This window comes from Lycorma delicatula, chromosome 12, assembly GCF_047948215.1.
Source record: "Lycorma delicatula isolate Av1 chromosome 12, ASM4794821v1, whole genome shotgun sequence".
NCBI lineage: Eukaryota > Metazoa > Arthropoda > Insecta > Hemiptera > Fulgoridae > Lycorma > Lycorma delicatula.
Window position 1 is genome coordinate 393,935 of NC_134466.1, and position 15,665 is coordinate 409,599.

At 31.2% G+C, this 15,665-nt stretch overlaps 1 protein-coding gene across 1 annotated transcript in view; it reads right to left on the reverse strand.

Annotated features, from left to right (window-relative positions):
• Positions 1-7,365, reverse strand: part of fabp (fatty acid binding protein) — a 95,572-nt gene extending 88,207 nt beyond the window's left edge. Inside the window, exon 1 of the mRNA XM_075379450.1 lies at positions 7,158-7,365. Within this exon, the coding sequence (XP_075235565.1) occupies positions 7,158-7,233 (76 nt within the window). The 5' untranslated portion in view covers positions 7,234-7,365. The remainder of the gene's footprint in view (positions 1-7,157) is intronic.
• Between the last annotated feature and the right edge of the window lie 8,300 nt (positions 7,366-15,665).

Below are 15,665 nucleotides of genomic sequence, written 5' to 3' on the forward strand. Positions count from 1 at the left end.
TTCCTCCAGGACAAACTGTTGACCAAGCGTTTTACAAAGGCGTCCTTGAAAGGCTCAGAAAAAGTGATTCGCGTGAGACCAGAGATTGCAGACAAGTGGATGCTTCATCATGACAATGCCCCGTGTCACACGGCCATTTCAATCAGGGAAATTTTGACCTTAAAATGCATTCCTACGGTTCCTCAAACCCCCTATTCACCTGATTTGAGTCCTTGTGACTATTACCTTTTTCCGAAATTGAAAAATGTCTTAAAAGGACGTCATTTTGGAACTCTGGAGAACATTCAAAAGACTGTGACCGACCGGTTAAAAGCCCTACTACCGGAAGTGGGAACAACGACTCTGCCGGTGTATAGCTGCCCAAGGGAACTACTTTGAAGGGGATTAAAAAAAATAAAAACTTTGGTAAGTAAAAAGTCAGTCTCATTAGTTTTCTCACACAGCTCGTAGGTAAAAAAAAAATTATACATTTAATACCTGAAGTAATTGAAATGGTTATTAAAGAGAGGAGAATATATTAAATATTAAATAAATACTATAATAAACACTTCTTTTTTTTGTCTTCAGTCATTTGACTGGTTTGATGCAGCTCTCCAAGATTTCCTATCTAGTGCTAGTCGTTTCATTTCAGTATACCCTCTACATCCTACATCCTTAACAATTTGTTTTACATATTCCAAACGCGGCCTGCCTACACAATTTTTTCCTTCTACCTGTCGCTCCAATGTTAAAGCGACTATTCCAGGATGCCTTAGTATGTGGCCTATAAGTCTGTCTCTTCTTTTAACTATATTTTTCCAAACGCTTCTTTCTTCATCTATTTGCCGCAATACCTCTTCATTTGTCACTTTATCCACCCGTCTGATTTTTAACATTCTCCTATAGCACCACATTTCAAAAGCTTCTAATCTTTTCTTAAAAAGTGTTTCTTAATAGACACTGTACATTCTATATATGTAAAAATAAATTTGATTGTTTTTGAAAAAATATTCTTGTTCACATTAATTTGTGTAAGAATGTAAAAAACGATCAAAAATAAAATGCTTAAGAAATTCTGAATAATTTAGTAATTCTAGCTGATTGCGCACACACATTGTTAAAAGCCCTGGGAGGAAGGAATGAAAGAGTATGAACTAAGTTGTAATACTTGTCATCGATTATTTATTCTTATATAGTGGAAAAATAACGATACTCGCCCAAAAAAAAACGTAGGTTTTTTTTTGGGCGGGGATCTATGATGAACTTCACTCCCAAAAAAATAAATATTACGTAAAATTTTATTGGTTGTACTTTTTTTTCAGTGGAGTGTTTCGTTTCTTCCATTCACCATAGTCAACATAGACAAATCAAAAATTATCTTGGGAGGTGATCTTCGGGGTAGGGGAGAGAATATTTAAAAAAAAAATTTTTTAATTTTTAAAATCATTTTCATGTATCTATATTTTCCACTATATAAGAATAAATAATCGATGACGAGAAAGTATAACTTTGTTGTCAGCTTTTTTAATTACCTCATAAAAAAAAATTCTTTTTTAGTTTTCCAAAACGGATACGAATCTAATTTAAATAATATAAAAAAAACCTGGAAAAGATTTAAATTTACAGAATTGTAACTATAATAACTTATTTGTTAGAGCTATAGATATATGTTTAACATCACGCAAAAAAAGGATTATTAAATTTTTAACGGTTATACACTGTAATGAAGAAAAAAAAGTCTTTTAATAACTTTTAAATAAAACAAGGTCAGTACTGGACAATTGGTTATTGACCTTTAACCTCTAGAAATATCACGCAATAATCTAATTTCACCGAAGAAATTTTTTTATACTTTTTTTCTTGTTTTATAATTATATGAACTCCAGAAAAATCGATGTAATTTATAGTTATACAGAGTATTCCGAAAGATGTAGCCAAATTTATCTAAAAAAAAAAGTTTTCATGTTCACCTCATGTTAATGATGTTAAAGAACAATTTAGATTCGGACCTACAGTACAAGGTGAAAACATAAAGATGCTACGATTTGCTGATGATATAGTAATTCTAGCCAACTGTAAAAAGGATTTAGAAGAAACAATGAACGGCACAGGTGAAGTCCTACGCAAGAACTACCGCATCAAAATAAACAAGAACAAAACGAAAGTAATGAAATGTAGTAGAAATAACAAAGATGGACCGCTGAATGTGAAAATAGGAGGAGAAAAGATTATGGAGGTAGAAGAATTTTGTTATTTGGGAAGTAGAATTACTACAGATGGACGAAGCAGGAGCGATATAAAATGCCGAATAGCACAAGCGAAACGAGCCTTCAGTAAGAAATATAATTTGTTTACATCAAAAATTAATTTCAACGTCAGGAAAAGATTTTTGAAAGTGTATGTTTGGAGCGTCGCTTTATATGGAAGTGAAACTTGGACGATCGGAGTATCTGAGAAGATTAGAAGCTTTTGAAATGCGGTGTATAGGAGAATGTTAAAAATCAGATGGGTGGATAAAGTGACAAACGAAGAGGTATTGCGGCAAATAGATGAAGAAAGAAGCGTTTGGAAAAATATAGTTAAAAGAAGAGACAGACTTATAGGCCACATACTAAGGCATCCTGGAATAGTCGCTTTAATATTGGAAGGACAGGTAGAAGGGAAAAATTGTGTAGGCAGGCCACGTTTGGAATATGTAAAACAAATTGTTAGGGATGTAGGATGTAGAGGGTATACTGAAATGAAACGACTAGCACTGGATAGGGAATTTTGGAGAGCTGCATCAAACCAGTCAAATGACTGAAGACAAAAAAAAAAAGTTCACCTCTTATCTCGCTCAATTTTCCTTCTGACTATCATTTTGTGTTTTGTCAATAAAAATGAGTACATTAAGAACGGATTGAGATATTTTAATGAAATATGGTATTATACGAGTATAATAATCTATCCAAAAATATCTTCTAGTTTTTCTTAACTTTAAGGTGGAAATATTTTTTATCCCTTACTTAGCAACTAGTACAGTCAATTTGTATTTTTATTTGAAAATCCTTACCTACCGAGTGATGTTTTTTCCATATGTTAGTGGTGATGAGGGAAGTTTAACTCCAGATTTTTAACATCCCCCTACATTTTTGAAAACTCAAAAAGTTTTTGAAATGCGTTTTTCTCTGAATCTATACATTTTAGAGAAAAGTTTTTCAAACAAAAAATATAGAGGACATTCTCCTCTACAATTAATGTCTTTGAAGTTGTGCCGTATAATTTGAAATTATAATACTAGGTGGCGCTGAAGTTGTAAAAAAACGCGTTTTTTCAGGTTTTTCAACGGAAAAAATTGTTTTTCGTCTGTATTGCATTTGGAAAAGTTGTTAATCTCAAAAAAACAGACAACTTTTATTTAAACAATTTTCTTGTACGACTTACCGTTTTGGAGCTGTAGCTTTTGAAAGTGTGAAAAATGTTGTGAATTTGGCACGTGTTCGAAACCGGTCTTCTCGTTTACAACGTTTTTTACAACTTCAGCGCTACCTAATATTTAAATTTCAAATTATACGGCATAATTTCAAATACATTAATTGTAGAGGAGAATGTCCTCTATATTTTTTGTTTGAAAAATTTTTCTGTAAAATGCATAGATTCAGAGAAAAACGCATTTAAAAACGTTTTAACCTTTTTAAAAATCTATGGGAGGGGGGATGTTAAAAATCTGGAATTAAGCTTCCCTCATCACCCCTAATACATGGACAAAAGATCAATCGGTAAATAAGGATTTTCAAATACAGCCTATTTTGATGACAAAATTGCCTTACTAAACGGTGAAATCAACCTCCGCCTTCCGGCGTGCCGAAAGGGACTTTTTTTTTAAATTGTAGTCATCGGACTTAAAATGCAGAAAACATTTCAAGCTATTAAATATTTTTTCACAATTCAGTCTGTTTTGTTTTTTTAATAATGTTATATTTCAATACTTTATATTCAATTTCTTTTTAAAATATTTATATATTCATTTCATAATCAAATTTCCTACATTTTTAATTGAAAAAAATGTACAAATTAATTAACTACTTAAAAAAACTTTTCTTACGTTAAACCCAAAAACGAATTATTTTTTACTCCCAATTTTTGTGTTTTACATCAGATATCTTTAAAATTAATGGAGGTACAGTTCTGAGGACCAGTTTTAAAAAAAAAATCTTTTCAGATCAAAAACCATAAGAAACAACAAATTTGCCCCTAAATTTACCTTCCCAGAATTTCAGAAAGTCTTCATTTCACGGAGGAGCCGAAATCCGAGTGAAATCTACCTGGAACTCGCTTACGAAGTGTTTTCGGGGCTATGTTTATATGAACGTTTTTTCCTATTTTTAGCTGTAAAATCAGCTCCCGACAGATTGACGTATAGTTTTAAATCAACTATGAATATATATGTATATATATACATTCCCAAATCCGTAGTGGGAAGACACTCGGCTTGTGACGTTACCGGTCGCCACCAACCCCCCCCCCCCTTCTAAGCCCTGAGGGGCTTCACTGGAGGTCGTCTTTAGACACTCTAACCGATTACATTTCACAGTCATCAGACAAGCCCCGGTCGGGATGCCACCGATGAAAATACCTCGGACGACATTTGCATCGGTAAAATACAAATCAAATTTCGCCTTCACGTAAACCTCAAACGGACATCTTCATATCCAACCTAACGTGATTCCCTCAAACTAACTGACCGAAACCGCAAACCCCGCGCCTAGTCCACATTTTACAGCGCCGTTCGTGACTGTGAATGCCTCAAAAAAATGAACGAGTTTAAAGTTAAATCAGTGCTACACTTTTACCGATCAAAATTATGTTTTACGCAACGTAGAAATTCAGACCTACACCCAAATAAGCCGACCAATTTAGGTCACCTAACAAGGGGAACGTAACCTCATTCAGGTCCGTGCAGGAGCCGGGGACAAACCCCGCACTACCACCGGGGTTACCATACCCCGGCGGCGCGGCCACCCAATAGCTGGAGCCCCAAAACGAACACCAATATAATCGTGGCACGATGGCAATTCGCCTACCTCCAACCAATACACAATGCCTAAGCCGGAACTCTAGTTCTACCCCTTTACTTTTTTTCTGTTTAGCGTCTGGAACTACCGTAAGGTATTACTTCAGATGATGATATGTATGAATGTAAATGAAGTGTAGTCTCTTGTACACTTGTAATGACTGAAGACAAAAAAAAAATTTGTGAACATAATCTAAAGAATGGACTAGTATCTAATATTTACAGCTTTTCACTCGTGAGAGAATATAGATTCTCTCACGCTATTGGGCGGCGCGGCCACCCAATAGCTGGAGCCCCAAAACGAACACCAATATAATCGTGGCACGATGGCAATTCGCCTACCTCCAACCAATACACAATGCCTAAGCCGGAACTCTAGTTCTACCCCTTTACTTTTTTTCTGTTTAGCGTCTGGAACTACCGTAAGGTATTACTTCAGATGATGATATGTATGAATGTAAATGAAGTGTAGTCTCTTGTACACTTGTAATGACTGAAGACAAAAAAAAAATTTGTGAACATAATCTAAAGAATGGACTAGTATCTAATATTTACAGCTTTTCACTCGTGAGAGAATATAGATTGTTCCCACAGGAGATTCTGGAGCAAAACACACACACACTTACCCGTGCGAGAAATATTGATTCTACAAGCCCTGGTGCCTTTATTTTTGTTATCGATAAAGCACTTTAAGTAGAAACTGGAATGGCTTGAAAGTTAAGGATAAGCTTAAAGGAATGTACGCCATCTTTAAAACTACTTTTATCGATAAATGAAAAAGACAACCCACACCTATTTTTGTAGAAAATTTAATCTAAAATACGGCAATGGTTTCTGAATTCGATTTGGCCGTAGTAAAGTTAAATATCGGCAAGGAACATAGTCCGGTTGTTACAGCAAGCAATTAAAACGGCCACCATCTAAAACTGTGAAAAAATTTCGGCAATAATCCAGGTGTAAAAATGATGTATGTATATAAATATATATTAGACTGAAATATAAATAGGCGTAATAAATATTTAATAATGAAGACAAATTTCGTGTTTTATGAAGAGGCTTTAAAACAAAACAGTACGCTTGATTGAAATCCATTTAATCATTCTGGGCAAAATGTTTCATCTGTCACATAAATTGAATGCTTACTATTTTAAAGAATTGTTTATGACTACAAGCTAGATTAGCTATAACGTTTTCTTTTTATTAAGAACAAAATATAAATATTTTTTTTAATGTTTATCTTTTTATAACATTTGAAATTATATATTAAACTTCATAAAAACATGAATTCCTGTTTTTAAGCAATTGTACTTTTTTAAATTTAAAAATAAAATTGTTTGGGAAAAAATCGGGCTCCAATTATTATTAAAATTAACGTATATTTGGTGAAATTCATCTAACGGACGATTTGTTAGTAGAATTTTCTATAGAAGGGAAAAATGTAAATAAACGCATAACCCTCCTACACGTGCTGCTATCTGTTAACAAGTTTTGAAACCAACTATCCGATTAAAGATTTTAATTTTATTACGTAAATAAAACAATAAATAAATCCACAACATATAAACAAATTAAATGAAGAACGTATCGATTCTAACAATTTTAAATCTTATAAATCTCATATTTGAAACATTTTTTCTTGTTAAATCAACGTAAATTTTACAAAAAATTAATCATAATTTAATATTTGTATTGGTTCTATTTATAACGCTACAAGGGTATCAAAAATAGCATCTGTTAATTAGTAAAGATTTATTATTTATCAAAACAAATTGGCATGTAATAATTTTTGTATACAAAAATAATACAGTTACGTACAAAAAAACGTTAATTTCATTGCATAATTTAAACATCAATAAGTAACGAGAAAAACACGATAAAATAAACATCCTATGTTGATGTTAAAAAAATACCGGCAAAATTCGTTACCAAAAAAGTAATAAAAATAAATGTAAGTTTTGTTTTTATATTCTGTTATTTTTTTATATTAAATAAATAAATATTAATACGAAATAAGTACGAATAATATAAATTAAATAAACGATAAAAGACAGATTGGTATTAAAATAACAAGAAAATTTAATTTAATTTTGAATGATCAATAAAGAAAAACAGAAATATGACTTACCCAAAGCTTTCATGAATTCTTCAAAATTTTCACTAGAATGAAGTTTGTACTTCTTGTTAAGAACTAATTCACCCATTTTTAGAAAAAAAGATTTCAAAAAGCTAATTCAAGAAGTGAACTTAAACAGGAATACGTCCAGCAATACAAGCGAACGAAAGCCGGGTGTGCGCTGTAGTAAAGAAGATTTTTTATGTACAGTAGGGGGTCGTATGAGCTAACGATCATAGCGTTCCCGGCGCACAGCTAAACAGAGGGAGTAGTTTAAAAGGAGTGGGGATAATCCTGGTACCGCACATTCACACACTATACTTATTACATTTGGTGAATAAAAAAAAATATATGCATAAGCGATACTTTTTCATAGACAAAACAAAAATAGTAAATGGAAATAAATATCATTCGGATATTATTTTATTACTTATTCATATTCAGAATTAATAACAAAGAAATATAAATGATTCTAACCAGATCCGTTAACAAAAGGATGATGTGTAACACTTAAATAATTGTCATCCCTGCTATTTCCACACCACTTAAACCAATTAATTCATTGTATGTGAATTAAAAATAACTACGTTCAAGCAACTGTCAATTTTTATTAATAACATTATTGAATTTTTTAACCTCTAAATGTTTTAAAATTTTCATTAAAAAAAAAAAAAAAATTGTTGTAATCAAATATTAATTTAAATATAATTAAATGCTGCCCGAATCAAGATTTCATCATGATCTATCCAGACAAATATTATGACAGTACTTTTTTCATGTAGCAGAATCTACCTATTCTTTATGTGATCTTTACAATGAATTTTGTACTTATCAGAATAGTATTTTTTTAAAAATTCATTTACTAATAGAAAATAGAATTTTTATACTGGTAAGTGTCACACTATACCGTCACAACATAACAAAAAGCTGGCAAAATATTGCATGACTTTTCTTTAATTTTCTTTAAACTTAACACCCTTCAATAAAAACTAAAATAAGAAAAACAATTTTTAAAAAGTTTTTCTACATTTTAGGTCTGGGGTCTATAATTTAAAAAAAAAAATTGTAGACGTTTCTTGATAGCTCTATATATGAAGAATAAACTTTCAAAAAAATATTTAAATCAAAAGGAGATGGAACAAAAAACATATTTCAATTTTAAGAGGTGGGGTTAACTTTTGAAAATTAAAAAAAAAATTATTTACGTATTATACATTAAAAATTCACTTTAATAAATTTTTATTTAAAATGCTTCTGAAGGTAATCAAAATCAGTTTTTCCACAATATCCTCCACCAACTTAACAAATTAAAAAAAAATTAATTCTATTAATGCCTTCTTATACAGAAAAATATTTGAACCAAATCAGTTTGGTCAATCCTGAGATATACAGACAAAAGCAGTGTGACATGTTTTTTTTTCTAGATAAAACTAATTGGACTCCAAAATGTAAAAATTTGCAAAATACCTGATGATCATATTTTCCCCAATAATGTAGCTATTCTAGTTGTATCTCTGGAAAAGTATAATAAATATGTTTTAAAAACAACTGAATTAAAAGTATTTTAAAGATCAATTCAACCAGTACACAAATTATCATTTTTTTTTTTTTTTAATAAATTACTAATAAATGCACTCATTAATAAAAATTATAAATTTTCAAATAATGGTGTTTAAAAATTAATATAGAACTTAAAGATACTTGATAAATTATTATTAATATTATTAGAAATAACAAACTAATTTATAAATGATTCAATTATAAATGAGTGTTACAATATAAAAAATTCTAATCCTGAACAGGATTTGAACCAAAAACTTTCTGGATGAAAGGTCAGAATACTACCACTCCACTGGGGGTGGCAAGACATATTTTAATTGTAAAATTTGATGAAAGAGCTCTAAAATAAAACAATTTTTGGTCAAATTAATGATAGTCATTATTTGATAGAAGGTGTCATCTCTCTTTTAATCTAGCGGTTTCAGATTCAAATCCTGGCCAGGCATGACATCTTTTTACGCATACCAAATTAATAATCATCTGTAATAGTAACTTGGTATCATCCTACTGTTGGTAATAGGTGTTCAAGGCTTTGTCCTACTTAAAGTACTTCTTACAAAAAAAATAAAGTGCAAATTAAAATATGTAATCGTGCAAGTAAAAATAATTATTCAATTCTTTGAGACAATTTAACAATACGGGACGCATGGTGTCCATATTTCTCCTTTACATTGACTGATTATAACCATAACCAAAATTAAATGGCATCAATGACCTGTATTCAGAAGTCATTGCAAAAAATTTAATAAAAATCAGTTAATCCAGTCTGAAGATATCAAAGAATTCATTAACTGACAAAAAAAAAAATATTAGGCTTAAAATCCCCCCCCCCCCCCCGAATAAATAACCAAAGTAACATATACTAGGCCCAGCCAATGTACAAACCCACCGGGTTAGTCAACTGGTGAACGCATCTTCCAAAATCAGCTGATTTGGAAGCCGAGAGTTCCAGTGAAGTCCTAGTAAAGGCAGTTACTTTTATACAGATTTGAAAAATAGATCATGGATACTGGTGTTCTTTAGTGGTTGGGTTTCAATTAACTACATATCTCAGGAATGGTTGAACTGAGACTGTACAAGACTACACTTCATTTACACTCACACATATCATGAATGGTAATTCCTAGAGGCTAAACAGGAAAGAGAAAGAAAGCCAATGTACGAACTTGCAACATCACGAGCAGACTGCGTATTACTACTCGGCCTGAAAACATCAACTCCGCGTATCAAATCAAAGTATTACTTATTATCATATTGTACACGGTAATAATGATCATATTTACATTTATTAATTATAAATAATAGATAATTAATTCTTTTATAACCTTTATTTGTACTAAATTATTAACTTTCAATAATAAACAAAATCTTACTTGAATTTTCTTCTTGCATCTAATTCAAACTTCTAGCAAGTTCTCCATCCTTGCTAAACGAATCACTATCACTGTCACTTTCACTTCAGAGTCTACATGTATAATAACGTTCTGTCATTTCATCTATCAGAGTTCCAGTTTTTCATAATAGGGTTTCCAGTTAGTCATCTACATTAATGGAATCAATTTTCTCTGTAGTTAATTTTTCAACATTTGTGAAAGAAAATGGTGTGTTATAAATAACTTGCCACGTCTTTTTACAGCTGACCATATCATCTTGATCAGAGGATTCAAGTCAGGATGGTACGGTGGGAGTCTATGAACATGATGCTCATGTTTCTTTCAAAAGTTCATTCAAGTGATATTTTTGTACTTTAGTTTTATGTAACTTTACTAATTCACATAACTGTGATTTCAGCATTTTTGAACTATGTGAAATATGGTTTTTCTCCAGCCAATTGGTCATATCTTTTCTTCTGGAGTTAGAATTTGGCGTTTTAGCAATATCTGTATTGTGATAAGGGGCGTTATCAACAACTACTACTGATATTGGTGGAAAATTTGGAATTGATTTTTCACGCATCGAAATCGTCTGTATTCATGTTCTCATGGTAGTCGTCACTTTTCAAACTGGGTTTCCAAGTTAGTAATGTGTTCAGTTTAAGACTGATTTCTCCTCCAGCAAGAATTACTATTAAATGGTCACCTTTATCAATCGGCACGTGAAGTCCCTCAATACCATCGGACCATGTGAACTTAAACCGTATGTTTCATTCTAATAAACAATTGTAGCATTGCTTTGTATGTATTTAGCCACTGACTGCAAATATTCAATTCTCTTCCACCTGACATCTGATTTCTCAATTAAAAGTTTTCTGATATTTCCAGTTTTACGCCGTTTGAAACCAAACTCTTTCAAAATAACAGCTAAAGTTGATTCACTGCCTTTAAAATCAATAGATGACTGAAGTTCTTACCTTATCTTTTTTAAAGTAGGTAACTAATTCTTCTTTGAATGAAATTCATTAACTGTTCTTTTAACTACACCTAAATCAAAACTGTCCAGTCCACTGACAGGTTTCGAACATCGTTTATGCTTTTTCAGTGTGCTGAAAGAACACGATTGGGATGTTGATTAAAGAATCAAGACTTTTTTCTCTTCTGACTTTTTGAACCTATTTTCTTGATATCCCAAAAGAAGCAGCAGTTCTTTCTTTGCATTTTTAAATGCCAATTATATGTTTGTCATCAGTTAATTTACTTTCTTTTTTCATAAAATCATAAAAATTATTGATAATTTCATATGCTTGACTCCTAAGTTTATTTTTCTTAACTATGGATTTAAATTCTGCCACAACAAACCACACTAATTACACACAAACAAAAAATTTTTGAAAAACGAGTATCTATAAAATAATCTGACCGCAAAAAATGCTATACAAATACCTTCAGTTAACATGATATAAACTGGACAATAGTTTATTTCTTTATATACACATTGTGTAAAACCAGGTGGGTGGATAAAGTGACAAATGAAGAGGTGTTGCAGCATATCAATGAAGAAAGAAGCATTCGGAAAAATATAGTTAAAAGAAGAGACAGACTTATAGGCCACATATTAAGGCATCCTGGAATAGTCGCTTTCATATTAGAGGGTCAGAAAGAAGGAAAAAATTGTGTAGGCAGGCGACGTTTGGAATATGTAAAAAAAATTGTTAGGGATGTAGGATGTAGGGGGTATACCAAAATGAAACGGCTAGCACTAGATAGGGAATCTTGGAGAGCTGCATCAAACTAGTCAAATGACTGAAGACAAAAAAAAAAATACCCATTGTGTAATACAAATGACGGATCTAAATATAATTATGATAAAAGACATCATTTCTAACTGCATGTATGTACTTTATATGCCTTTACATAATACTAATCAGAGCATTCATTAGTCATCGGTTAAGGAATTGTTACTGTTTACAAGATTGAGCCATTAAGCATTTCTATACATGTAATCAACTCAAATGGAAAGAACGGAACACAGAACAACATAAATGTATTGTTCAGGGACACCTTTATTGTTTGAAAGTCAAAAAATAAAATTAAAATAATAATTAAGGCAAAAATAATGTTTTGGAAAACAATAATATAATAAGATGTTAACATGTGACGTCACTAGCTTGTAGATTTGCTGGGGCAACTAAACTAATATAACTGAATCATTTAATTAGTATAAGAATATATGAACTTTGGATCCAAAAATGACAAAAAATATTATTTTACACCATCTCTTTTAAGACCAAACCATGAGAAAGTATCTTGATATTTAAGGGACATTAAATTATGTGAAAAAATTTACTTACCTTAGAAAATACTTTTACTTATCTTGACAAATTTTGAGATATGATCTGTAACTTCCTGCTCCCTTGATCAATTGCGACTAATATTAAATGGTTCATTAACATGTGTACAGAATGAACGAACAGACTAATAAACAAACATTCATTAAACTCTGGGAACAAAACCTACAACAAATGAAGAAAGAATTAAAGAACCTAAGGATTCAAGAACAGGAAATGAAAGATAGAAACACAAAAATTTGAGTTTGAAACAGTGAGGAAGGAAAAGAATCACACCCAAGTGAAATAGTTAGAAAAAATACCAAACACGCAGAAAGAATATTGGGAGAAAGAAATCAGAAGAAATGATAATTATGAGGAACATAATAGGGCCTAACTGTAAAAAAAAAAAAAGTTTATGAAAGACTGTTGCTGCAATCTACATGAAAAATAAATGAACTACTGAATTAAATTACATATTTTTCATATATAATTATCAGTTTGTTTATAAATTTACTAAAGATAATCTGTTTACTTTTTAAATAATATTTATTTTTTAGCTGGATGATTAATTCACGACATATTCTCAAAGTTTATGCTGAGTATGGAATGAAAACTTTGTAGCATTTAAAAATTTCCATGGCTGACTATGATTCCAAGTGAGGATTCTATCACTCCACTTTGATATATGCAGTATTTTTTTTTAAGTACATGACACACCCATGAAGAAAGCAGTGACAGACACAGTTGGCTTCCTTTCAGCAAAAGTTTTAATTTTATCAAAATTTTAATTTAATGAAGACATTTCTGTAAGTGTATGAAAAATAATAATCAGTTACATTAAAGTGAAAAGAAGATACTTTTAAATTTTATTTTTAATTACAAGGGATGTTCAGTAATTAACAAGACAAATTGAGAAAATTATGATAGTAGATTAGTAATTATATAGTATATAGTATATAGTAATTATATAGTAGAGAAAAAAATGGTTCATTAAATGAAAATGAATTTTTTGAGGGTCAATTTGGTAACCTCAGGAACACATTTAATCAGGTGTTCTTAATAATTAATCAAAACATAACCTCTCTTTTACTGATTTCAGAATGTCAGCTCTGCTTAAACGTGTCCGCTGGAAACGCAATGTTCAGTGATAAGATTTTTACTATCAGCTTTGAAATCGGAAATTTACTCAAGAATGTTGAAACAGTGTGGTAAAAAGTGTTTACACTGCAGTAATATGTATTAGTGGGTGGAACAGTTTAATTCGGGCAGAACAAGTGTGACTGACTTCCATCGCTCTGGAAGACAAGCTGAAGTTTCGACTACCGCAAAATTACATAAATAATCTTATTTGCGAAAATAGGTGAGTCAAAATTTTCCAAACTGCTAGTTTGTGTAATATTAGTGCTGGAACCGCACATTCAATCATTTATTGGCATTCTGAATTATTGCAAAATGTGTTCGAGATAGGTTCCAAACTCATACAGACACCTGGAGAAATGGTTGAAAAGTTGGGTTGGGAGGTATTGCCACATCCTCCTTACAGCCTAGACCTCACCCCATCTGATTTACATTTCTTTAGCCTGCTCAAATACTTTTTATGAGGTAAGAAGTTTGACGACAACAAAGGGATCAAAAAGTCTACATGAACGGTTCAAATAGCAAGCTAAAGACTTCTATAACGCAAGAATCAGAAAGCTCACAGAATAGTGGGACAAGTGTCTAAATGTTGCTGGAGACTATGTTGAAAAATAGTGTAAGTTTCATTGTCATTGAATAATTTGTTTTATCACTACATCAATTTGTCTCATTAATTCAATAATTAACCCGTTGTAGTTTTACAAGGGAAATAAATCAGTTTTTTCTCTAAATTATCAATATAACTAGATTTGATGGTGATGATTTTTATTAGCACTTTTATAAGTTATGTTGGTTGGATATATTATCTAACTGATTTTTCTTTATGAAATAATTTATTTGTAATTGTCTATTTTACTCCTCCTTGATCAAAAACTTTGCGTCTAATTAATTTTCTTTTGAATTAAAAGAAAATTAAGAAATTTTTTGTCCCTTGTAGTTTTACATAGTAATGTTTGATGTGTAATTTTAATTAACTGAGCTGTGCTTCTTCATTGTTTTTTCTTGATAGGAAATGTGTTGTATTATAGCTGTGTGGTATTACAATCTGATCTTGTACTGGTCCCTCATCCTACAGCCCCTAGGCGTTAAACTTAGTGGGCGTTATTATAAAACTGGCCCACGGTTAGACTTTCCATAAAAATGTAATTTAAACAATGATATTATGTGTTTCTAATAATCTACAAATTTCTTGTATTATAAAAACAAATTTGTATTTTCTTACTCAATTCAAATAATGAAATTTATTGAATTGTTTGTGTAAAAATAAAAATATAATTCTATTTTATTTTGCAAAACTACCCTTAAAACAATATAGTAACATTAAAAAAAAAAAAAAAAAATAAATAAACAATTTTAAATTATTCTTTAAAGCAAACCACTTCACATAAAAATCAATTTCACTATGTTTAAAAATATCCAGGGCCATTCCTGAGTGATATGGTGGAGCATCTATAATTTTCATTTTAAAAGTTCTGAATGTGAAGCTTATTCATTCAAGCTTCCCATTTTTCATATTCAATGACATTTATATCATATCTAAAAAAATAAATAAACAAAGTACAGAGTAATTTTTTAGTCCTGTTACCCAATTGTTAATGTCTGGTAATTTTTTTCTAAGAAAGGAAAATTTTGTTTTGTGACACGAAGTTGGAAATGCTACTCAGCCGGTATAGATACGGCAGTGCGAGTTGATTTTCCTTGAGCTATGTAAACTTTTGTGCCGTTTCCGGTCGTGTTACGAACAGAATGTCTTTTACCATAGAACAACGAGTTTTGATTCTTGAACAATATTTTGGTACGAAATCGTATGCGAGTGTAAAAGAATCATTTAAAATTAAATTTGTTGGTGTTCCTCCGCCAGAAAAAATTTCAATTTCTAGGCTAGCAAACCGATTTTTTAAGACAGGTAGTGTTTGCGACAGAAAACGTAGTGGTCGAACCGACTCGCTTGACAGATGACGCTCAATTCTCCACGGAAAAGTTTATGAAAACTTTCCATGCAAGTCGGTTTGTCATATTCGAGTATTCGAAAGCCGCTAAAAAATTGAAATTGTATCTGTATCGTGTACGATTAGTCCAAGAGCTTCAGCCTCCAGATTTAAACAAGCGATTGCAAT